Below are 25,620 nucleotides of genomic sequence, written 5' to 3' on the forward strand. Positions count from 1 at the left end.
TAAAGGAAAACGTGAAATGATTTGGTTAATGATTGCATTACAGCAATTTTGGGGAAAGAAAACTTTCTGAACTGTAGAAACTGCTGCTATTTGGTATTTTTCCAAAAATCAAGATTTAGTTATAAAAAAACTATTTTTGATGAACTAATCTTTACAGATGTTTTTGCCAGTCTTGTTTTATTTTGCGATTGTGAAAACGACAGTATATTAATGTTATGCCTCTTTTTGTTTTTATCCTTTTCACGCTCAGTAACATCTGTAAGTAAACATTTAATGCATTCTTTCTATGAAAGTGATGGACTCTGTGTGAATGGGAACACAGTTTTTTCTCATGGTTTTGTGAAGTTAATTTTCAGTATTTTGTTGCTGCTGCTTCAGGTGTTTCCTGTAGATTGTTGTGATTCCCAAGTGGATATTATAATGTAACAATTTACATTATGCTGTAACAATGTAAGCACAAAGTATGTTTTTTGATGACTGTTTTGATAAATTCATTCAACTGATCCACTTTCTATTTGTTGACAGTGAGAGATGAGTCATTGAGTATGAACTCTGTACATACCACGTGTTGAATTAATAAATTGTTGAATCAAGTGTTGATAATGCTTTAATAAAAGCACAAACTATTTGAAACAACAAAGCATATTTTGCATGTTGACAGTTATAGCACAAACAAGAGAAATCTGCAATAATTAAAACTGGTTTGAACTGTAGGATGTTCTAAGACATTTAAATATGTGTAAGATGTAGGTCAAACTCGACAATAAAATATATAAAACAATTGACACTACAGTATATATTAGTACTAATGATAGAAATAATCCATTTTAACATTTGGAGACTGTGGCTGATATTTCCGTTGCTTTTGCTGGTTTACCTCCTCTGATATGTAATATCACCATTAATGTGTCCCCGATAATGTACACCATAGTCCACTAAGGTGTCTTTAAAAAAGGCAGGTCACCGTTTTGATGGGCTGGGGTAAAGAAGCACAGCGCTGAAAGACGACATGATCTCAGGAGAGGCCGAGATGGCGAGTTTCCCAGCAGTCATGACCAGCCCGGCTCGGTCTCCTCTCCTCAGAGACAGAATCAGGCTCAGTGAGGCCGAACCGCTGCAGTTACACTTCTCACGTGACGACGGTGCCGCTGCTGCCGACGAGAAGCCCGTCGAGTCCAACCTCTGGATGCTGCGATTGGACACGGACAGGACCGCCTCCAACCACTCTCCTCGCTGGGCTGCGAGCACAGCATTCACCAGGTAGCGGCCGTCTGTTGGAGCTGTGAAGATACCTGAGGACAACACAGAGACACACGTTCTTACCAAGGACATTTGAAAGAGAAGGATTTTTATGTTCACTACTTTGGTCCAGATTAAAATATACTAACTGTTTGATGGATTTGCATTAAATATCTTAGTTATTTTATTTAGAAACTTATATCTATTTTTAACCTTGGTTCAGTCCAAATCAAATGGTGCTCCTTTTAATGAACCTTCTATTGTGTTTTTATACACATGCTTTTTAATGTACTCTTTTTTTAATAGCCAGTTTTGCACATGCAAGCCAAAGACAAATGACTGCCTTTTAAGTAGACCATAAAGTTTTTTCTATTCTATTCTAACTATTCTATGGATTGCCATGACATTCGGCACATACATTTATGACTTCAAGATTAATTAATCCATTTAATTTTCACCATTATCAGGTCAAAACTGGAATTCATCTGTCACTTTCTGACTGGTCTCGCATCAACTATCTCCCTTTAGTTTGGCTGCAAGAGTTAACAATTGTGGGATAGGAGCTTGTTTTTATTTCTTTAAACCAATCACACGCCCCTGAAGCAGTGATGGACTGTGCCCTCGCAAAATAGCAGAGGAAGCAGAAGGGGAGTACAAGGAATAACCAGTTATTCAACCAGCGTAAAATGAATTTGCAACCATTATACTAATCTATTAAATGTTTAAGCAGTTTGTGAAATATGCTGAACATTTGTTGTTTACAGCCCCTCCGATGGAAAGATTTGCTGCTTTTCTCTAGATCATACAATATCCTTTGGCCTGTTAATACACACAACACTGTTCACACCAATCAAATTGAAAATCTATTCTTGAAAATGCAAACTTACAAACTGTGGAGTAAAATGTATTGTTTCATTGTCCGGTCCTGTGAGGCTGTAGTAACAGTCACCTGTATTAGCATCGTAGTGTCCTCCATCGTTGACCAGCACCTTGTTGAATCGAATTATTCTAACCTCTCCCTCGAACGGAAGAAGAGTCAGACCAGCTGAGAACGACACCGTCTCACCTGACCACAGGGAAGGAAACATCAACTAACAAACACTATGTTAACAGAGACAGGAACCTGTATAATGAATACATTCTGACCTGACACTGTGGCAGGTCTGAGGGGCATGTTCACATCTGTGGATCAAAGGAAAAAACAGCTCTTGAGAGGCTCAGTTTTGATACGGCACAGAAAAAAAAGGAGTTAAAGGAGTATTTACCTGAGATGAGGGGCATGCTGGGCTTTAGCCAGTCAGTGGATTTGACTGGGGAAGCTATGAAATAAAACGAAAAATGAGACATGAAAAAATCCTTGGAAACATGCAGAGCAGCAGTGCATGTACATGTGTGTGTGTGTGTGTCTCACCTGGAGCTCCGGCAACACCATGAACAAGCGTCATGCTGCCGTCTGTCCCCTTGAGCAACTTGGAAGAGGTCTTCTTGCCGGGGGGTCCCGCCTCCCCGGTCTCCATGACAGGTGGCTGTGGGCGGGAGGCGTCCAGGGGAGCGACTGTTCCTGTGAGGCTTTTACTTGAACCCTTGGGAAGTCTTGCTTCTCCCACAGGGACCTGAACACCTGAAGACAGAGGTGGAGTGAGGGATGGGGCAGAGGCTGCAGGTCAGAGAGAGACAGATGCACGGCCAGTCAAAAACATCTAAATTATGAGCAGAAGAGCCAAATAGCAATTGGTTTTCATGAAGATACAAGTTTAAAGTTCAAAGCCGACTGACAGAGGTATGAAGATATGACCTGATCTTTGGGCCAACTACAGTGGACCTCACCTTACAGCAGTAATAATAAATCCTCTCCAAGCTGACTCCCTGAAATTACCTACTGGCAGTGAAATGTAGCCTTTAAGGTTATTAATTACAGTACACTCGTGCTTTTGGGTTTTTGTATTAGCTAAAGCATCTGCTGTGAAAAAAGAGTATCCAGCCTTTAAGTCAGGACCATATTGTCATTTCTTAGTACTATTTCAGGTTCCAAGCCAACCCAACATCATTTTACCGCTTTCCTGTCAATTATCGATGAAAATGTGTCTGGTTTTGACCCATGGACACCACAGCGACTTCCTGGTTGATCCAATAAGGAATCTGCAGTTGCCAAAAACGGCAGTTTTCCAAATGTCCACTAGGAGCTGGTTTTTAAATAGAGCAGTTTCTCATTTACCCCATGTTAAGCAGACCGTTTTCACAGTATAATTAAACCTATTTTATTCTATTCTGTATGTTTAGGTTTGAATTAAGTCCCGCCTCTTCCTCTACGTAGACAGAATGGCGGCAATTGAGGGCGTTGACTGTTCATCGATCCACACTCAACGGTTTGGCTGTTTTGAGTGCGCGACCAGATAAATGCAGTACACTGCATTTTACCGACTTCGGCGTGAACTCACTTCCAACCTCAAAAAAGCCAGTTTGAGGGTGTAAGTGCGAATGGGACACAGCAATACACTGCAACAGGAAAAAGACTAGGACTATTTTTGAATGTTTATGTTTACATCTTTGAAAAGGTACATAGGCGAGTAGGACTGGATCAAGTTAATGGACCTCGACGGGTATGCTACGTCCATTTTTTAATACAGTCTATGGTTTGGACCCAGAAAAGGTATTTTAAAAGGGTGTTACGTCAGACTTAAAGACCGGATAGATCTTTCCAATGGAATTCCATTGATGGCAACAGCCTGGGTTCTTGTTAGCTTCTTGTCAGTTTATGTCATCCACCTACACGGAAACAGGAAATAAACTGGAACACATTTAATTAAATTGCCTACTGAAGAGGATGTTCACCTCATAATAGATGGAAATAATCATATGCTGTATAAAGTATGGATGCAGTCTCTTTGAGGTCACCCGTTGGTTTCTGAAGAGCCAAAATGAAGCTCAAGGCTGGCGGCTCCTGGTGTCCAGGACGTCGCCATCTCTAACTCCCAGCTAATCCAAATATGGGAAAAGAGGTAGAGAGTGGATGGAGCTGAGGGGGGTAAGATTTGTAAAAATTCACCCCCTGTACATTTGTAATTAACAGGGAAATTAGCTATAGAGCTGAAACCAGTACCAGGCTTTAACCATGTAAATAGACTTAAAGGCAGAAAAGGCTTGAGAACAAATGTCCCAGTGTAACCAGAGATACTATGTTGTACAGTAGAGCAAAGTCTCTTGACAGTGGACACACATCTGTCATTTAACAGTGCATTGTCAACAGACCTACAATACAACTCTGCAAACTACGATCTAACATTTATGATATATTTTGAATCTATTTGATACCTCTCTGACAAAGAAACTAAAAATATTTGGTTTCACAATGGAGGGCTTCTCTTGTCAGCTCCTCCTGCTGTTTTTTTCCAGGTCCACAGTGTAATTTGATTACATCCCAAATTGGAGTCTTAACTCAACATGTTTCAAGCTTTTGAAAACTTTTTTTTTCACCAACAAATATTGACAAACCTCACAGGAATAACATGCAATTGTATTCCATGTTGCATTTCCACATTTTCCACTTTAATTTTCACTTTTCAAAAAACATGCAGTTGTGTTTATGTTTATGGACTACCACAGACTCTGATTAACAGCCAAACAGTGAGTGATTATCTGAGCCTCTTATTATGGACATAAACAAACAGAGAAAATGACAGACCCCTGTCCCATCTCCCATCCTATATGGTGATTGTCTCTGAACTACATGTACCGCTGCATTCCTGGGAACCACAGCTGAGACGAACCCTGGGGTTTATCAACAAATCAACCCTCCTGGCTTGGGGCTCAAAACTCTGGTCTACGACGAGACAACAGGCCCCAATTTGCTATTCCATGAGGGAAACCAGCACATAAAAGGCATACCTGCAGCATACCAAGACAGGGCCACATGTTCAATCACCAGACAGCTTGTCCCCTCACCCCTGGGGAATGGGTCATTTAGTAGAGAAGGCAAAAAAGTCTGCCTGTTAAACACAACATGTGCAAAGGGGCCGGGGTCTAACCGTAAAACAGCACAGGGGGGTAAGTCTGCGTATATGCACATGTGCATGTGTTTCACTGGTCTCGTTTGTTCGTCGCGTCGCTCCTCATATAAAGCGAGGTATGTGACATGGGAGGGATTCAAAACTGATTTAGTGCCTCAAGGATAAAAGAGGCAAATGCAGGATGGATGTATGTATGTGTGAGTGTTTATTGTGATGAAAGAGGTGAGCTGTAAACAAAAGCAGCATGGGAAAAAAGTTGGTTGGGAAACTTAACCCCCCACAGTTCCTGGAGACAATAGCTCCTTGTGTCACAAGAGTGGCCACTTTCCGCATTACATACCAAATAATAATGACTGTACAATTTGATGAGCGTTGACTTTATGAGTCACTGCTAGTCAAAAACAAACTGTGCTCTTAAGTCTTTGATTTATGAATCAAATAAATCCAGCCTCAGAGCTCAGAAGATAAAACAGATTTATTGTGACAGATAATGTAGCACCCACTCCGTCAGAATAACAGGGTATAAAATGAGCAGCTACCAAACGCTCCTGGTGCTCGAGGGCTTTCCGTCAGGTCCCGTCTTGTTTATGGTTCACAGGGTTATCATGTTTGACCACTGACCAGAGCACGTCCCTTTACAAGTTGCCTTATCTCTCATAGGTCCTTGAACACTGTCAGATGCCAGAACGCATGCTTTCTTATCTCACAACGTCCCAATAATAGATCTCAAAGATGCTTTAAATGAGCTGAGACTACCTTGTCAAACACAATTAGACGGACGTGCTTTGACGCAAGCAAAATAATTAGGAAAACTTTTACATATAGCAACAAAGTGAGGATGAGGCACTCAGCAGTTTCCAGCTCCACATATATGTACCTTGTTTTATAACTTTTTGGTACAACTGTCTTATAAGTCATAAGCATTTATACTTGAACTATGAATAGAGCCATTAGTTACATCAGTTATAAGCCGTTAATAAGAATGATTTCGGGTTAGCAGTTAAAGAAGGATCCCTTTAATTCAATTCAATTCAATTCAATTCAATTCAATTCAATTTTATTTTATTTATAGTGCCAAATCATGACAAAAGTCATCTCAGGACACTTTACAGACTAGGTAAAGACCACACTCTATGACTTATTTATGATTTACATAGACCCATCAATTCCTCCGTAGAGTACGGTGGCAACGAAAACCTTCACTATAACAGACAGGAACATCGTAGGGACCGAGCTCTGTGGAGGACGGACATTTGTCTGCACCGGTTAGGGAGGAAGAAAAGGAGAGAGAAAGAGAGAACCTTAAACCGCCTTAAACCTGCAGAGTATCTGTACCAAAATCTATTTATTAACAGTGATAACTGTAGACTTAAAACATTTATTAATAGATTACCTACTGCATTATGGAACAAAGAGGATTAACACCAACAACCTTTATGTTGCGCTTATTAATGAATTATAACTGATCCATTAAGCATTATTAACTGGTTGATTTATAATCGTCAATAAAAACACTTTTTTAATATTTAATAAATGGTGCTGTGTCAGAAAGTGGTACCAGTTTTTGTATTTTCCCAAAGGTCAAGAATCTTCTTTAATATTTGAATGAAAAAGTGGGGTTTCAAGTAAAACTTAGGAGGCTTTTGTATCTCTTTCATTTTGTGTCAACAGGCCAAAAAAGATTAAAGCCACTACGTCATGATTAGCGCTGAAAGCAACAAACTCATTTCCAGAATGACATATTGCATCTGTTTTTGTCCCTTTCCTGACCCTCTCATTTAAGGTTAACAACTGGTATGACATCATGGTAAACACATTGACAAATGGCCCCTGGGACCCCGGAGCAGCTTTGTCTGTTCACACTGTTTATTTCAACAGAAAGGGAACTCGACCATGCAAGTTTTAAAACAAAAAAAAGTACGAAAACTGCAGATGGTCTTGAAGAGAGCGGGTAAGAAGGAGTAAAAAAGAGGTTGCGATAAAAAAAGGAGTGATATAAATGTCCATCCAGTAGCACCTAATCGCAACACCCTCTTGGCTCTGATATAAAGACGGTCATGAGTGCTCCCTGTGATAAGCTGTGGAGGTCTCCCTGTTATGGCCTCCTCTGAGCAGCTTTTTCCACTCTTCAGATAAGGTGGGGCAAAGGGATGAGGCATCTGGCAAAGACAAACAAGGCGCTCAGTGATGTTACCAGTGGTGAAAATGGCATCTCTGAGCTCGGGTGGAAAGCATGAATAACTGTGTAAAACTTCCCCGGTGACAGAATGATGAATTAAATGCCATATTATGACAAACAGCCATTGGGTGGAGTGGCAACATGTCTCAGTCATCACAGACTGGCAATAATGAGGAACAACTGGCGTCTCAGAGCTACATAGATTACACAAAACATATCTTGATGCAAATCCTCGGCTCTGACTTGACCTGGCCTTTAACCAGAACAAGAACCACCAGGACTTTCTTATTCCAGCTCACCTCCCATGAGATTCTGGACTGGATCATCTGGGGCATCACCTGCCCCATTAACCAGAGACTGAAAACTAGCTGGTCCCAGAGGAAGAGAGTTGGCTCGTAAACATCACGGGTGTGCTTCTAGTTCACATCTACAAATGTGAGAGTCCGAGAGAAGTCCAGCTCGGTCTCATAGGCACCATTACAGAGCAAACTCATGCGAGAAATATGCAACATATGTACTCTCTATACTCCCAAATATGCCTACAGAAAACAAATTGTGCAATAATATCCAACTTTAATGATTAACAAATGGATCGTGATCGTGACATTAAACGAGGTTAAAGAGATCCCCCGTATGTTACACCCAAAAAAAACTATACATACACGTACAGGGTTTATGACCACATAAATGCACACTTGGATGCACAAAATCCCCCGGAAAGCAAAGTTTCTTTATGCCAAGGCATTGCTCAACACAAGTGGGGTCTATTAAATCAAGCATGTGTCTTCAATCAACCCTGGCTCCTTTAACTAAGAACATGGTAAAATGAAAATCCAACTTCCTCTCACACATACTGAAACATGCTCCAATATCACAGCCTCTCCAATAAATGGGCTAAACAAACTGACTCCGGTCCAAGCAATGAGCTCAAAAAAGGTTGGGAAACATTACAGCTACTCTGATTGATCTCAAGCATCTACTATTTAAACTTCTGTGAATAATAAATCAGATTTTAGTCTGTATACTGTGGCCACAGGTGATGTTTATAGGATAATGGAAAACACAGTAGCACAAGCAGATAAAAGTCAGTTAAGTGAGTCAGTGTCTGTTATAATGTAACCAATGCAAAAGTGGGAAAAAAAACTGCAGTTCCTCGAATGGCCACTTGGGGCTGGCTTTAAAAGCGAGTCAATCCCCATAGACCTTCATGTTAAACGGGCCAACTTTACAGCAGAAATAATCATGTTTCCAGCCTGGTATAAAAAAAACTGTACCTAAGGTAAATTTTTTATAAAACTCACCCGTTTAAATTAAATTAAGCCTTAGAGTTCTGCACAATTAGGGGTGTGCAGTTTACAGTGACAGGTGGGTGTCATTACAGGTGGGTAGAATAGACTGTAGGCTTCATTCGGCCCACCTCAGCTCCGCCCATGCTCCACCTCTTTAGCCATTTTCTGTGATACCACAGCTGCTCATTTTGGCTCTTTAGAAAGCTCATCTTTTATACAGTAAGGTGGTGCCCTTGAGTGTATTGACTTGAGCAAGAGTATATTTTATTGCTGAGGGATTCAACTTTTCATTTGTAAGAAGAAATAATGTATTCAAGAAGTGTCACTTTAAATCCCTAGATCATTTATACATCACCGCAGTAAAAAGGCTCAGTTTGTTTGTGTTGCAGCTTACCTGTCTTCTCAGGAGTGCTGTCCGTTAGCACCTGGAGTTCTCTGGCTACATTAGTGACATGCTTCTGGAGGTTCTCACAAGTTCCCTTCAGTCCTCCAATATCTTTGGCATGAGCTCTGACTGTACCATTCAGCTGGTTGACACATGTCCACAACCCAGTGACGTGTTTGTTCAGCCCCTCTTTGATCCTTTGCAGGCTACTGGAGATAGGATCCAGCTTGCCACATAAACTCTCCACACTAACAATACGGCTGTCCATGCGTGCAAACTCCTTCTCTGCATCTTCTGTTTTTTCCTTGCAGTGGTCGGCCCCGACTTTAACATTCCTGCTCAGGTCGTCCAGCCGGGTTCTCAGCTCCTGATCCAGAGTCCTGTGGAGCTCTAGAAGGTCCTCTGCCTCCTGCTCAGCTCCTGTTTTAACTTGACCCAAGGTGGAGTTGAGGATCAGAGACACCTGGGACTCCTGGTGGACCAGATCTGAAAGCGAGACCTCCAACCTGCTCACACGCCCTTTCATATAGCTCATCTCGCCATATACGTTGTCAATGTTGGCGCTGTTGTTGAGGAGTTGCCAATCTAGGGCTCCAAGGCCATGTATCTGGGCTTTAAGACTAGTTTCCATAGCATCTACAGCAGTTCTGCAGCTCTGGAAGTCTTGTTGAAGGTTTTCTACAACAGACAAAAGACCCACAGATGGGGAGTAGGTGCTTGTATCTACCAACGACGTGGCAAGTCTGTCTTCCACTGAGGCCAGCTTGTCTTCCAAAGTCTCCCTCAGATCTTTGATGGCCTCTGCCTGTTCTTTCTGCAGTTTCTCCTCCATTGAGAGGCACTGGGCCACTACAGTCTTCTCAGATATGTTCAGGCGCATCTCAAGGTTCTCTACAAGACGGGTGTCTTCCTTTCCTGGATCTATCAGCCTGGACTTAAGGTCTTGGATCTCGTTGCGGAGGTCAGTTTCTTTTGAGTCCATGAGCTCGGCCAGGCTGAGGTAGTTGGCTTCCCGTCCCTCACATTGCTCCTGAACCGACATGATTTTATAATCGCATGAGTTCTTCATGTCTGCCATTTTGATGTCCATGCCCTCCATTAACTCTTCTCTCAGAGCGCGGATCTTCTCATCCAGGTAGGCACGCAGGTCCGTATCACTGGCTGGGGGAGCAGGAGGGGGTGTGGCTGAGGGCTGGTTGTGGGCCGCCTCCATTAACAGGTGAATTTGTCCGTCATGACGGTTGACACGGCCCAGCAGGTTATCCAGGGTGTTGCCCTTGGACTCTAAATCACCTGTGACCTGGCTGATCTTGTTCATGACCTCATCAATCTGCGTTGTCTCTTGTCCCAAAGAGAAGTCCTGCACCTGGATGGTGTGAGCCTCTGAGCCTCTCGCACTTGCAGGCTGTCTGACATTATTCAGCAGCGTAACCAGCATTTTACTAGCGTCCTCTTGGAAATCCAGTCTAAGATTGGAGGACATGTCTGTCATTCTTGCCTGCATATCGAGGACCATCTGGGATAGCCGCTGCACCTCCTCCTCCAGGTGTTGAGCACTTTGAGGTTCTCCATGACCCCTCTGTGGCCTGTGACCTGTCTGACCTCCAAACTGCCCCGCCCCTCCCCAGGGATGGTACCTCTGGTTCTCTGTTCTCTTTTCTGGAGCTATACAAGATATAACAGAGAGAGGGATGGGAAGCAGGAATATAAGACATTTTCCAGAAGTAACTTTGCTTCACATATTACACAAGATTTCCTTAGTTACAATCATGTATTTCACCTTGTGGCTTTGGAATATGTCCAGCTGCAGAGGGAGCATGAGGCAAACGCTCTACTTGGAGCAGCTTTATGTCTTTCACCTCTAGGCAGTCGTGACCCTGGTACCCCGGACAACACCTCCACTCCAGCTCTGTTACAGTCTTGTATGCAATCTTATACATGGGCCTAAAGTGTGTCCGATATCTGGAAACACATGGAGACATGAATGGATTCGAAAAGTGTGCAATAGTATGTTTTTCAGAATAATCTAGATAATAATTCTGCTTGATATGATACTTTGTGCAACTCTCCTCTCAGGAATCACAGCACAATAAGATCTGTTTGTTGACAATGAAAACTAGATAAACAACAGTGACATTTGCATGTAATTATTCACACACTTGGCAGGAAGCAGCTAAAAGTTTCCAGCACTTCCACGTCATGGAGACTCTGTTGGCCCTGCCACTCGATGATTAAGTACATCTCACAAGGGTTTGTTTCTCAATGAACTCTGAAGCAAAACAGTCAGAGTAGTGTCCGCCCAGGTTTGCCATCCATGAAGATTCAGCACAGATGTCTGAAAAATCATTTTGTCATGTTTTTAATGTTCTTCTAAAGATTGATCTAATTTATATTATATATGTCTCTATTAAGAGCCCTTCATTTCAAGAAATAAACACCAAAGGTACAGAAAAAGAGTGCACTTTTATCCATTTACACAAGTAAGTAAGTTTGAGGTCCTTGTACTTTGCATGAGATTTCCAAATGTATGCTGCTGTATGCTCCTACTCCACTACAATTCAGAGGTGATATTGTACTTTTACATTTATTTGACAGCTTTGCAGATTATTCAAACAAAATATAAATTACTGCGGGGAATTTTTGGGTCTATGTAAATTATAAATAAGCCATAGAGTGTGGTCTTTACCTACTCTGTAAAGTGTCCTGAGATAACTTTCATTATGATTTGGCACTATTAATAAAACTGAATTGAATTGAATTGAATCCTTAAAATGTGTAATTAAGAACATTATGAGTACTTCTGGTAACTTATTGCTACTTTTATTTAAAGTAAAATATCTGATTACTTCTTCCCCCTGTCTGTAATTTTGAAATAAATAGGCAGATTTACGAATCTATCAGTATCTGTTTTTCATCCTAACAGATGTTAGTTTTGGCCTTAAATAAAGAACATCTATACTACAGTACACATTGGAAGTATAGGACAAGAGCTGTAAGTGAACACATAGTACAGCTCAGTCCTAAAGTCACTGCCTCGGACAAACATCTGACCAAGCCAAAGGTATGCTTATTAACATCTCAGTATGTTTTGTGAGTTCACTAACGACGTGTGATAATAAAAACGAGTGCCTCACACTGTTAAACATATTAACATGGGCAAATAATATCCGCCCTCCATCCAGAGTCCAGGACTTACATCACTTGTTGCGCGCAGTTCGGCAGCTCAGGTGGACACGGCAGAACCTCCGGCTGCACGAAACTCTCCATCCCTCCAGCGACGGCACAGCTCACGTTTTTGCGCACAACGTAGGCGCACCAGTTTCTGCAGAAAACAGATCGATTGCTCCTGATGTAGAACGCTTCACTGCATGGATTACTGTACTACAAGTGACTGAATAAAATATGTACGTACAGAGAAAATGAACGAGACGCTTCAATGAGTCTTTTACATTCAAACATGTTATAAAGAAACATCCATACTCACTTATTTCTCTGTCGTGTTTCGGTGCCAGAATATGCGTTACCGTGGAACATGCTCTGTTGGTATGGTGTTCCACTGATGAGGTGAAACATTATTAAAAAGGGAATAAGTCCGCAGATCATGGTTAATATGTTTTTTTTTAGTACGCTCTCAGTTTTCAATCAGTAGTAAAAGGTCTGCGGTCCGGTGGTCAGTGAAGGCACCTCGAGTTGTTTCCTCTGTGGTACGCAGACCGACACAAGCTCTTTCCAGCGTCCTTGGATGTGACGTTTCGGGACCCCCTCCAATACTGACAGATGCCTTTTCCGTTTCTCCCTCTCTCTCTCTCTCTCTCTCTCTCTCGCTCTCCCTCTCCCTCATTCACTCTCTCACACACAACAAAGCCCACATCCACATCTGCATCCAAAAACACAATGTCATTTCCGGAGACCTATATCTGGATAATGATTGTCTTCGTTTCGAGAAAGGCACCGTAATTATCTCGTGCGTAAAGGGCGCACGCCTGTCAGTCGCTCCCTGCCCCCATTCCTAAAACTTTCGTTGTTTTTCAAAGTTATTATTAAGTAGAAATAATGACACAAGCCAAGAAAGATCTCAGTAAATGTGTTTATCTTTATAGAAATAATAACCATCTCACGCACATAAAATTTGTCTGCAGTTTTGCAAATTACAAAATTGTTAAAACATAAAAAAATAAATCTGTAATATTTAAAACAAAAATGAAACAAACCAACAACTTAATCAACTCAACAATAGAATAGTCCAACTCTTATGTGGGTCTCATCCTTGTTCTCTTTGTGATGCTGCAGGACGGCTCAGCGGCATCCTCAAGACTCCGCTTCACTGGTCTTTCCGGGGTTGACACTAGAAGTAGAATACAAACCAATTGAAAATCAACAATACTAAAAGAATACATTTTTAATGAAGGTTTTCCCCGCCCTTACTCCCAGGTCAACAAACATACCAAGTAGTCTCTTAATGTCCTCCAACTGTTTCTGTTTCTCCTCCATTTCTTGCCTCTTTCTCTGCATTTCAGGAGATTTCATTTTCTGTAAGTGATCGTCACGCCCGCTTTCTGTCAGAGCCCTTTTCTGTAGAGCTGTCCGGTGCTGGCTGAGCAGGTCTGTCGAACAAATTAAAGAGAAATTAAAGCACAAACTGACTTGAAAAAGTAACTTTAAAATGGGACTATGAGAGACATCACCTATGTGTTCCACAAGCGTGTAGTGCTCCTGCGGGAGGGGGGCTCCAAACACTGGTAATCTTTCCATCGGTGGGGCTTTGCTCTGTGCACCTCCAAACTTGCCGCTGGCAGTGACCCTTTCCCCCTGCCTGGTCAGGATGGTGGAACATGGCATCCCCCTTTGTGTCACCTGTAAGCAACCGCACAATTAGAAGGAAAAAAAAGTCAGTTAATCTATGGCATGGCTCCACCAGCGTGCATCACTCACCGCCCTTCTGTAGGAGTTTGCAGATTGGAGGTCATCAATCAGAATAGTGTCTCTGAGGATGTTTTTAAAAGCTGCAAAGGAAACACAAGCAGAGCTGTTGAGACAAATCCAAACATCCATAACTTTCTGAAGTTCATAAAGACATTAAAGGAGAATGTAGAGCTCATGTGAGGTTGCTATTGATATATGCATACTCCAATGCAAACAAGCCATACATATCTGAATGAATAGAAGTTACTCGAAAGCTAAGAGAAAATCCCCAAATTACAAGTCATTAAAATATGGCAAATGAGGCCCAATTTCTGCTCCAATAACCATGCCCCAAGTGAGGAAACCCCTCCAAACCCCGTGAGGTTGGATCCCAGGTGGAACCATTTAAACAAGAGCAGCGGGGGAATAAAGGGAAACAGCAGCAACCACAAAGAGACCTGGGAAGCTCCTAGAAAAAACCCTTGACTAGTAATATTTGCAATGAAAAAACAACAACCCGGTAATGTTCCACTGAGCAGGGGAAATCCATTTGAGGCAGCTCACTTTTGTTGCAGTACTCCTGGTCTTGAGTGTAAATCAGGAGATCTCTGGCCAGGACTGGGTTCCCAGGGGGATCAAAGAGCGGGCGGCCATTTCTTATATGTGGCAACGGCCTGTAAAAATGAATAAATAAATGAATGAATTAAAGGGTTAAAAGGACCGTACTATTGTTTTGACAGATTTAGCTCCATCACAGTTTCCCAGAGTTGTTTACTACGTTACACAAACACATGTTTCCCATTCTAGCTTGAAAAATCATTCAAATTGTTGATTTATCTGCTATGAATCCAAGGGTTTAAAACGTTGATTTAATTTGAGTCGATCAACTGAAACAATTGAATATGAATTGGATGAATTTTGTTTTTGCCAAACTGTCTTTAGTTCCAGCTTCTCGTGCATGATGATTTATCTACTTTCCCTCGTGTAATTATTTGAAAGAAGACATGAAGGCGTTTGGGAAATTGTGACACGATGTTCTGGCATTTTATGGGCCAAACTTAATCGTGAAAATAAACAATAATCTGAATATAAATCAATACGGAAAATAATTGTTAGCAGCACTTGAACTGCATCACCACACAACATTACAGTATCATAACCAGAAATAAAATCATGTTAAAAATCTAAACCTGTGCAGCATGGTTTGCTAAATGGTGACGTTAAGCGTGTCATTTGTCAAAACTTGCTAAAACATGCAGCACCACTGGGGTGGTCCTTTAAGTGAATGTCATCAACACACGATCATCCACCACAAAGACCAGCAGAAAAAAGGAAGCTGCTCTCCTTCTTATATATGACAGTAATTATCATCGTCACCATTACCTATACTTAGGGAGCAATACAAAGTCTTACATCATATAATCAGAACTTATATTTACATTTAATGAGTTATGGCCTCAGAGTTTCCACTTTATTTTGCCCATATTTTAAAACATGTATTCATTTGCATGGCAATGTCTTATGAATTGAAATGTATCTAATCTGATGAATGAAAGCAGGACTTCACTTCATGTTGTTTTGCTAATCCATCTATAATAATGTCATTCTAACTCTCCATGCTGTCATTTTATTAATCCATCTGGTCTTTACAAACGTTATTTATTGTTTGTCCGTCCGACCTGGGCCAGGGATGTGTCCATGTTTGAATTGAATTGAATTTATTTCAGACATGTCAAAAACAGAATACAAAAGTGTACATTAAATTAGTTTAACAAATAAGAAAAAAAAACCTGTGACAACATATATACAATTAACTCGTGAAAAGAAGTTGTGAAAAAGAGAGTTTAGATTGAACAGGTTTCAAGCAGAGCATGTGGTCTTTTGTCACACCTAGGAATTTATTTACATAAACTCTTTCTTTTAAGTTTGAGTTTTTCCTTATCCGATTATAAAGGGCTATAGAAATAAAACTGACTTGACTTCACTAAAGGTGTCCTTGTTGCTTCGTTGTTAGACAGTCTGTGCAAGAAGGAGGTGCCATTATATCATGAAATTACTGTTGTTGGAAGGCTTGGGGTAGGAGTAGGCTTATAGATTAAAGGCTATAATCAAAGACACACAGGAATCTCAACAGGAAACTAACTCAGGCACCAACAGCGATAGTGGAATGAATGATGGTGCATGGAGGTACAGTATGAGCAAGGCGTTGGGCTAGATGAACGGACAAAACAAAGAGCTTTAAAGCGCAGCCCAACGTGACTGAACTTTTAGAGCCACAGAAGACCCTGAGCTTTATGTCTGTGTACCTGTTCTCTTGTGACACATAGACACCGTCAAGCGGCATGACCTGCTGCATGCCTCGGGTGTCCCTATAGATCCTCTGTGCTGCATCGGCCGTTATGGTGACGACGCAATCCATGTCACCCCTGATGTGCCAGGAGATAACCCACGCAGCATCATCGTCCCGCACAAACGCCAGGTGGCCGACCTGCAGAGAAAAGGTAAAGGGTGAGACACACACGCAAATGTGCGCGTGCACACACACAGCTCTGGGAAATAAACACGGGACAATGCAATCTGTGAGAGCACACACACTGGGATTTGAAAGGCCTAAGCCGCTTTCCTGTGACATTACCATTCCCAAAACGTCCTGCTGCCCCCTGAATTTATCAGTGGTGGGAAAAACTCGTCTGGGTGTGTCCATAATACTTTGAAGTTGACTCTTCTTCTGTGTTAGGAGTCTGTCAATATCGGGAACCTACGAAGAATTTAAAAAATATGTAAATGTCATCACCTCATAAATAAGTATATATAGATGTGATGACAAAAGTGGATAGACATAATATCTCACACATACAGTTTCCGCCACTGCCACGTTCCTTCTTCTCAGCTCCTGTTTAAGATCAGCCTCTTTGCAACTTGCAATCCTGTGATGAGCTACGATATGAAGAGAACTTACAGTTAGAGAACATGTTTAACATGTTTACTGGCAGACACACAAAAATCAAGCACAGGCACAATTAGGGCTTGGGTTTTGTACTTCAATATTTTCTTGGTAGCGGTCAAAATGCGTCTTTAACACCAAGCCTTGAAAGCTGGTATTAAATGTCTGGTCTGATTCACAGTCGTGTGTACGGATTCTTCAAACAATACTTTCTCTTTTAAATAAAAATAAAATGCCAATTTTAGTAGACAGAATTATTGTACAGTTGCTTGTGTTTAAACATTCAGCATTCAACTACTTGATGATAGGTGACGATATTCTTCGATGTATGTGGTTTTAGTATTGATACTCATTTTCATTGCCACTGATGTAAACTTATTTCAAACAATATTCTACACACATTTGTCCAGTAGCACACTGCATATAAGTTTATTTTAGGGGAGAGATAAAATCTTACAGTTCAGTAAGTCGAGGAGTTCCCCCGAGGTCTTAAAGATCTCTCTGTATGCAGCAACAGCAGTGGTGAGCTCATCTTTCTTCTTGGACAGCTCGGACATTTTCAGTTGGTTCTCTGCATCTAAAACAGAAAAAGATCAATAAGACAAACTTTTAGTTGAAGTTAAGTTAAACTGTAGTTAAACTTAGAAACAAAACCTTTGCAGATAGTTTTGGTTTTATTTGAATAGTTTTTTTCGTTAGATATTCGTCTTTGAAGAGAAACTGATTTCTGGTCTTCAAAGCACTGTAGATTAATTTAGAGGGGTACGTACACCTCAGACGCGTGGCTTAACAGACCTTTCAACTTGAAAGAAACACACACTAGTTTTGAGCGGCACAATATGTGCAGTGTTCGAAAAAAAATCACCGGTATTAACATTATATGCAAAAAAGAATAATTTAATTCATCTTTATCTCATCTTCAACCGCTTATCCGGGGTCAGGTCGCGGGGGCAGCAGCTTTAACAGGGGACCCCAAACTTCCCTTTCCCGGGCCACATTAATTTGATTTACCTCCACAGTTTGGAGGTAGTGGCAAACATTAAAGAGCAAAAACCTGAGCAGATCAAAGCAAAAGTCTTTGCATGGTTAGAACCCACTTTGGGTGACTGTGAGAAAATATGATTTTGTGAATTAAAAAGAAGAATATAGAGTTTATTTACTCAATACTATACCAATACAATTTTAATACAAATTCAGCCCATGTTTTATACATCATACCATTATAAAAATGGAAGGGGAGCTCAAAGGGAGCCAGGGGTGTGGAAACCATCAACACTTCAGGGCTGAAGAGGAGGATGTATGCGCTTCCATCCACACCGGGGCTGTTCTCTGTGATAGCCAGCCTCTGTGCACAATAAATGACACAGTTATCATATGTGATATGCATCATTGGGCCCTTCTAATGTAAGGTTGTGGTAGGTTACTCACGGTGATGTGGGCCTTTCCCTCTGCCAAGTAAATTTGAACGCAGTTGGTTTTGTTTTCAAACAGAGGACGGACTTTGTTGCAGTCTCCACTTGAGTTCTTTATAGAAACGAACACCTTCCCGTTCAGGTCCTGCCCCGTAGGATTTCCATATGAATCCTTGAATCAGTCAAAGGAACTAAGTCAGGCTGTATATCAGCTGATAAACACCCAAACTACAGCTTTCAAATGCTTATATATAACTGGAAAACTTTTGCAATAAGTAAAAACAAATGCCTTCTGAAGATATAAGCTCACCATTATCCTCAGAGTCATATTCTCCACCAAGGTTCTGTTAGTAATGGCCTCACTGTAAGAAACAACTGGGGTTGGTGGCTGAGAGTCAGGTCCCAGTTTGACAGGTTGATTGGCCACCACGTTTATAGTAATCTAGAGGACAGGAAACAGTGCTGAGGTTAGTCATTCCTTTCGTAGCCTGTTTCGACTGACTGGGAAAAGGCTCTGTTCTGGTTCGCGCACAAAAATAACTGGGTTCAGAACTTCGAAAGTTCGTCCCGAACCCAAACCTGAAAATAGCTGTTTTTTTCAGTGTGAACCGATTCAACCGTGACAACATCAGCGGCGAGTATGCCATTCAAAAGATAGAGCAACGCAGCCTTCTTCTCCGGGGGCGTGACCAATAAATGACATGAAAATGGGAAAGGTTCTGAGTGGATGAGAGAGAGCCATCAGAGCAGAGGAGAAACAAAGTTTACCTATGTATGAAGATATCTAGAGAATGTACAACAGCTAAAGTTTTCAGTTTGAAAGCAAAAAAAGACCCGTGGAGGAGTCCCGTGTGTTGTTTCTGCTGCTGAATGAAGTGAGACTCCGACCAGGAAACAAAATAAAAGTGTCTCCTCCTGTGATTCCTGACCTAGAATTGCTAAAACTGAAACCGAAAGATACTTTATTGAGTTTCATCTTAATAAAATGCTCTGAATGAATTTCAGTTCTCTCTGGTAAACAGTTAACTATGTAGTGTGTGTCTAGAGCTTTTATTTTGAAAGGTAAGAATGGAAGATGTGAAACTATCTGCGCTGCTTTTGTCGAGGTTAAAGTAGAGAAATAGTTTTCCGTCTGCACGCGGCAGACCTCTGTTGCTACCTTAAAATCCTCCGAAGTAAACAGCACAACGTGGTGAGAGGAACTCACCAACATTCACAATAACAGCTTTAACATGGAAATAAATAATAAGTAGCACTCCACATTATGGCACATTCAGGTCATTTTTGCATCAGGCTCACTGGGCACAATACATTTACTGCCATTGTGCATTATACACACCCTTATCCTTGATTACAATGGTTCCCACAAAACGGATAGAAATGCGGGCTCGTTCGCTGGGTAGCACCAAGGTTCAAGGAATTCTGAACGGAACCAGTTTAAGAACCCGTTCCAAGAATCTCCATGTGCTTTGTGTGGAAATAAGTCCTTATTTATCTGACATTTCCAGATTTTAGGTTAAACCAACCTGAGTACTGAGCAGGACTTTTGTTTTGTCTGTGCGCAGAGAAAACTGGATGGTGTGCTTCCCGGCATGTTCTGGGATCTCTTTATCTCTGCAGTGAAAGAAAACAAAAATCTCCTTTAAGGAATAACGTTGGACAGAACCAGGCAAGCTGTTTCGCTGTCTTCATGCAAAGATAACTAAAACACATTTACGGCACAAACATGAGAGTTAAACCAATCTTATCACTGAACTTTGAACTCCATTTAAACATCCTGTAAAAACTCAAGACGGAAGAGACACAGACAGGATGTAAAAGCATTTTACCTGAAGTGAAAACGGTCGTTCTTTTCGTTCTCCAACGGTTTACTACACTTCAGCTCAGTGGCCTAGACAAGAACATTAGAAGAATATAACTCAAGATAATAGCTTCACAGACAATGAAATAAAAAGCAGAGGAAATCCCTCAAACTTGATTTGAAAAGTATTTTTAATAAAATATTCATTCAATAATTTATTATTTAATCATCACTCAGAGAGATCAGTGGTCAAGTGTGAAGTGTTCAGATTCCTGCTTTTTTGGCGCCTCCTAAAGGGCTTCAGCTGAAGAGGTGGTGGGCAGTGTGAGACGGAGCAGAGATGATGTTTCCTGCTCTTTTGATCGTACGATTGTGATATTATGATCCAACTGATGGTTGTGGGGAACCAACAATCTTGGATGATTTATTGACTATACACTGCAGTTTTTGGCATGTGTGACTGTCCGTGTGGCTGTAACAAACTGTTATGGATGAGGTGAGTCTGCTCTCAATAATAGCTGTTTAAAACTGAAGGCTTCGTTTCACTTTTGAGCTGTCTGAGGGAAAACAGCCTTTGCTTGGCATTTTTGGTAATGTGGTCTGGATTGTGTGTGTTGCTGATGTGCGCACCAAGAAATCTGAATGCCTCCTTGATGGTTATACACTCACTGGCCACTTTATTAAGCACCAGGTGCACCTAATAAAGTGTCAGTGTGGTCTTCTGCTGCTGTTCCCTCTCTGCTAGAAAGTAGGTGGTGTTGTGTGTTCACAGATGCTCTCCTGCATTCCTCTGTTGTAACCAGCGGATATTTGAGTTACTGGTGCCTTTCTATCAGCTCCACCCAGTCTGGCCATTCTCCTCTAACCTCTGGCTAAAACAAGGGGTTTGTGCCGACAGAACTGCCGCTCACTGGATCTTTTCCCTTTTTGGGACCATTCTCTGTAAACCCTAGAGATGGTTGTTGGTGAAAATCCCAGTAGATCAGCAGTTTGTGAAATCCTCAGAGCAGCCCGTCTGGCACCAACAACCATGCCACATTCAAAGTCACTTCAATCACCTTTCTTCCCCATTCTGATGGTCGCTTTGAACTGCAGAAGATCGTCTTCACCATCTCTACATGCCTAAATGCACATGGTTGCTGCCATGTCATTGGCTGATTAGAAATTTGCGTTGACGAGCAGTTGGACAGCACCTAATACAGTGGCCGGTGTGTATAGGTTCTGCTGAGACGTGTATGGGGGTTTTGGCGGAAGGGGCTGTATCTGAGATTTATAATGAGTTCTTAGGCTACCTGCTCACAGTACTGGTCTTTGTTGTTGGTGGTTATGAGTCCAATTATGGTCGTGTCATCTGCATATTTAAGGATAGGTGACTGAGCTGTGGTAAGATGTGAAGTGGTTTACTGTAGAGGGCATTGAAAAACCCTGGGGAGCGCCTATGCTGGGAATCAAAGGGCGAGATAAAAGACTATTCACTGTGACCCTTTTCTCCACATCAGATCCAGTGGCTTCTACAGGTGTTGATATTCACATCAGTAGGGCAAGGCGGTGAATGAGTAGGGCAGTGTGTGATCTCCTGTGCTGTAGAGGATGCAGTGGCCTTATTGTTTTACCCTGTGTGGTTGGGCGTGGGGAGTTCAATGATCCTGGCAGCAGTGTTGGTTATGTCTGTGAGTTTGGGCATTTGTGACGGTTAGCTCTGTCTGTTGGTGAGTCACTCACGGTTAGTGGAGGGTTTTTTCCTGTTGACGCTCCCTTCCACAGAAACATGGACACGGCAGCAGGGATAAAAGTTGTAATTGGGCTTCCCTCCTCAGACACCACGGTCACAGAGAAGACTGAACACACAGATACAGCTGTCTTTAATTTGAGAAGAGGCGCTAAACCGGTTGCATGTAGTGACACAAGAGAGAAAAAATAGAGGTACAATAGAAATACAAACCCGGGAAGACTCCTCCCGCACAAAACTGGGCGTTGGCGTTGTACTCCACTGACAGGCTGACAGGTTTAGTGAGATCAGGGATGACAGTGAGATTCACTGATGGACCAAGGATGGGTTTCTGGTTGAGGTAACCATTAAAGTTGAGCTGGTAGTACCCCCTAGTGGAACAACAGGGTAACAACACTCCCATTAATGGTGGGACACAGTGTCATGGACTTTACTGTTTGCATGGATAATGCCGCTTACTTTGCATCATTTTATAAACTTGCTTCCAGTTTAGAATAGAAGAGCAATATCTGTGCTTAGCATTGCCAACTTTATCATCCTTTACAATCTGAATACTGCTGGTTTAAGGTTAGAATTTTACTGACTTTATAACCCTTTTGCATTATTTCAGTGGGATATCTGATGATTACTGTATAGTGTTTATCTTTACTGATATTTTTACCCATTTGTACTTGTTTGTATTTATTTTATAGCACCAGTATGGAGGTTGAATTAATCTAGCTGCAATTGTGTGATGAAATTAAAAATATTCTACTATAAAAGGTGTTTTTAAGATGTTAAAATTATGTTAAAGTTTAAGCTGGCAGTACAAGAACAGCTGGTTTTGTTTTCTCATGATACAACTCCTGATTTGGCACACAGCTGTAATTGCATTATGATGATAAAAAAAATGCTCCCTTTTTATATTGCATTATAAAGTAACACTCACTTTGGTCCGCTCACGCGGTTAACAAGGAAAGAGGCTTTCCCTTCTGCATTCACGGGTTGTGAAATAACAGCTGTTGTCACCTAAAACAACAGGAGATCTCATTACATTTCTCCACTTAGATCATTCTTTACAACTCGGCGTAAATGGTGCGTATTGCTTGTATTGCTTGTCGAGCTAACCTTCAGTGTCTGGGGTGAAGACCTCAGTTCTACCACAACCCTCTGGTCCACGGTGGGGTTTCCCCACTCGTCACACAGTTGGACGCAGAATGGTGTGGCAATGCCTTGTTCATTCAATAACTGCAAAGGCTTATAGATACAATATATATATATAAAGCAAAAGTGTGAACAAAAAGCATCTAAAGCTTCATTAGTATGAGCTTCAAAATATTATTAAGGCACTTGATCGTGACAATGTACAGCAAAAAGGAGACAGAAAGTGAGGGGAGGTGACATGCAAAGGTCCCCGACCCTAATTCCATGGTCAGCATCTTAATCCTCTTGTCTATCAGGACTCGCCGGAAAAAAATGTTTTCTTACCTTGAGCGAGCCGACTAGTTTAAGCTGTGCAGGGACACCAGCGGTAACTTTAACTCTGACACGCTCTTCAAAGCTCTTGTAAGTGAAGCACATCTCTCTGTAGCCCGGCGTCCCAGATCTGAACTGCACCCCCGTAACCAGAACAGAACTGCTGCTCTCCTGATTTCAACAGTAAGTAAAAACTGTTAAATAAGAATATTGCCAATGGAATCACAATCAAAGAAACACTGTTAAAAATAATTTGACGATTAAAGTTTTATCGCCAGTTGCACACAAGCTTTTCTCTGGGAGTCTGCAGAAAGCCGACAGGGGGGCCCCCTTTGGGACTGGATGAGCTGTGGATTTGGACAGTGATAGATGGAATTTCTATATATCATAGTATTTTCTTGTAATAACCTGTGTTGTGTGTTCACTGTGTATCAACTGTGTTAGTGAAGTTCTGACCATATGAACTAGGTTAGTGATGCTGAAGGAGAATCTCTTTGGAGTGTTTATCTAGACTTGGGGCATAAAGGTCAGGGTGACTGTTTGTCAGTGTAACATAAAATGTGTCAGCTTGGGTGCCAGAATGTCCGGCCAACATCTAGGTTAATGTCATGAGCATAATGCAAATCATTTGTATGTTATGTTCTTAACAGTATATAAGAACTGTATGTAAACTGCTGTTCAAAGAGAAACTTAAATAGCATCTTCCAGTTCCGCGTAAAGCTGCCTGAACAGAAGATTCGGCGTGTGGCGGTCTCTCCTTGGAAGTCCGGACATTTTGCTAAAAGGTGTTTCACCGTTGGATTAGGAGTGATTGCAGAGCTTCATGTCTCATGTTTCTGTTTGTTCCTAACAGACACACTACCCTATGCTCTGTGATCCGGTATCTGACTCTGAGGGGGGGTTGGTGGGGCGTCACAAAGCAGCAGCAGGAATCAGAGGGCAGCTCACCCTGAATGCTGTTATTGGTTATTGGGACGTGGGCCAATCGTACACCCAGAAATAAATAAAAAATTCCAGGCAGAGGGCAGATTCTCTCCAGATACAGAAACTATCACACTTTTAATGGGCCATAAGTGATGATTGAGAGGCATTACATTTGTATTAGTTTATATGTTTGTTTGTTTTTAGGATATTACTACATATTATACCTAATCGACTCAAAGTCTTCCTTTAGGTTTGTGTGTCTCTCTTCCCACCTGCCATGTAAAGGTGATGGCTGATTTGTCCAGACCCTCTCCTTCCACAGTCATTAGGTTGTTACAGGTGGAGGTCAGCGCCTTGGTGCCATTATCATACTGGTCCACGAGCTCCAGGTCTGTATGAGGAAAATGATGTTTATTATATATTGTGCAACCATATTATCCAACATCGTTTTTTGGGAAATCAGGCTAATACTCACTGATGTTTCCAGGTAGTATTTCACCCAGCGCCACTGTGATTTGGGGAAGAGTTGCTTTCAGCCGTGTCGGTTCATCTGGATGAGGCCTGCAAACGAAACAAGCATGGATGTAGACGTAAAAGATACCAGTCTGAATATTATAAGAAAAGTTCAACATTTTGGGCAATATAATACCATGCAATATTGTGCTTTCCTGTTGAGAGTCAGACGAAAAAAAACACTCTCATATCTGTCCATTAAATATGAAGCTACGGGGAAGTGAAAAAACGCTTCTTACATGCATGTGGTCTGTACACGGTGTAACAACAACAGAGTGTCTGACTATCGTGTCACATCAGACAGTGTTGAACAGAAATAAGGAGCCAGCTCCCAAAAAGCTGCTGTCATGGCTGGCTCTGGCTCTGCACTGTGCCAGACACACTTATTTCCTCCGAGACACCTCTGCATTTACCTTATGTTGCCATGTTTAGTGGCAACAACACATTTGTTTAGGTTTTTGTAGTGAAATGAGGAGTGGTTGTATAAATAACTCTCAAACCTCAAGCTCACAACGACACGCATCCTGCTGCATTGTATAAAAGAGTTCCCTCATTAAACCTTGCTTGCAAACACTGAATCACATCATTGAATCTGGTATGTTTCTTACACTATGTTGAAGGAGACAGACACACTCTGGTCCTGGAAGGACACCTGGTAGAAGGGTGCATCCTGCACTTGTGTGGGCACATTTGTGGGCACATGTATGTCGGGCAGCTTCCCCTGGGCCAAATCTTCCACACACTCATTTCCTGTCCAGTTAACCTTAAACAGTCAAGAGAGAACAATGAAAGGTCAGTAATAAGTTGGTATGTATTTAAATACGATGACTCCTAAATGTCG

The 25,620-nt window shown here is 41.7% G+C and overlaps 2 protein-coding genes across 3 annotated transcripts in view; both read right to left on the bottom strand.

Moving 5' to 3' along the window:
* Positions 1-595: 595 nt before the first annotated feature.
* Positions 596-12,818, bottom strand: emilin2b (elastin microfibril interfacer 2b). 2 transcript variants are annotated; one of them, XM_083936387.1, is made up of 9 exons: positions 12,584-12,818; positions 12,296-12,421; positions 10,880-11,061; positions 9,109-10,764; positions 2,651-2,860; positions 2,505-2,558; positions 2,386-2,421; positions 2,189-2,305; positions 596-1,292 (listed from the first exon to the last, which is right to left on the bottom strand). In XM_083936387.1, exons 1-9 carry the CDS (start codon positions 12,700-12,702, stop codon positions 961-963), a joined length of 2,832 nt encoding a protein of 943 aa, XP_083792513.1. In that variant the 5' UTR covers positions 12,703-12,818; the 3' UTR covers positions 596-960. The 2 variants fall into 2 exon arrangements, with proteins under 2 accessions (XP_083792513.1, XP_083792512.1); XM_083936386.1 differs by having other exon boundaries at positions 2,651-2,896.
* A 373-nt stretch (positions 12,819-13,191) lies between these two features.
* The window catches only part of smchd1 (structural maintenance of chromosomes flexible hinge domain containing 1), a 29,143-nt gene continuing 16,714 nt past the window's right edge, over positions 13,192-25,620 (bottom strand). Inside the window, exons 26-47 of the mRNA XM_083935730.1 lie at positions 25,388-25,542; positions 24,742-24,827; positions 24,539-24,657; positions 23,355-23,513; positions 22,995-23,123; positions 22,816-22,895; positions 22,101-22,258; positions 21,881-21,996; positions 20,187-20,248; positions 19,884-19,971; positions 18,668-18,799; positions 18,374-18,529; positions 18,164-18,290; positions 17,403-17,522; positions 16,859-16,938; positions 16,637-16,759; positions 16,308-16,489; positions 14,566-14,675; positions 14,032-14,102; positions 13,785-13,953; positions 13,545-13,703; positions 13,192-13,444 (exon numbers count right to left, since the gene is read on the bottom strand). Of these exons, the coding sequence (XP_083791856.1) occupies positions 13,350-13,444; positions 13,545-13,703; positions 13,785-13,953; positions 14,032-14,102; positions 14,566-14,675; positions 16,308-16,489; positions 16,637-16,759; positions 16,859-16,938; positions 17,403-17,522; positions 18,164-18,290; positions 18,374-18,529; positions 18,668-18,799; positions 19,884-19,971; positions 20,187-20,248; positions 21,881-21,996; positions 22,101-22,258; positions 22,816-22,895; positions 22,995-23,123; positions 23,355-23,513; positions 24,539-24,657; positions 24,742-24,827; positions 25,388-25,542 (2,676 nt within the window). The 3' untranslated portion in view covers positions 13,192-13,349. The remainder of the gene's footprint in view (positions 13,445-13,544; positions 13,704-13,784; positions 13,954-14,031; positions 14,103-14,565; positions 14,676-16,307; positions 16,490-16,636; positions 16,760-16,858; positions 16,939-17,402; positions 17,523-18,163; positions 18,291-18,373; positions 18,530-18,667; positions 18,800-19,883; positions 19,972-20,186; positions 20,249-21,880; positions 21,997-22,100; positions 22,259-22,815; positions 22,896-22,994; positions 23,124-23,354; positions 23,514-24,538; positions 24,658-24,741; positions 24,828-25,387; positions 25,543-25,620) is intronic.

Source organism: Echiichthys vipera (assembly GCF_963691815.1).
Source record: "Echiichthys vipera genome assembly, chromosome: 21".
Classification (NCBI taxonomy): Eukaryota; Metazoa; Chordata; class Actinopteri; order Perciformes; family Trachinidae; genus Echiichthys; species Echiichthys vipera.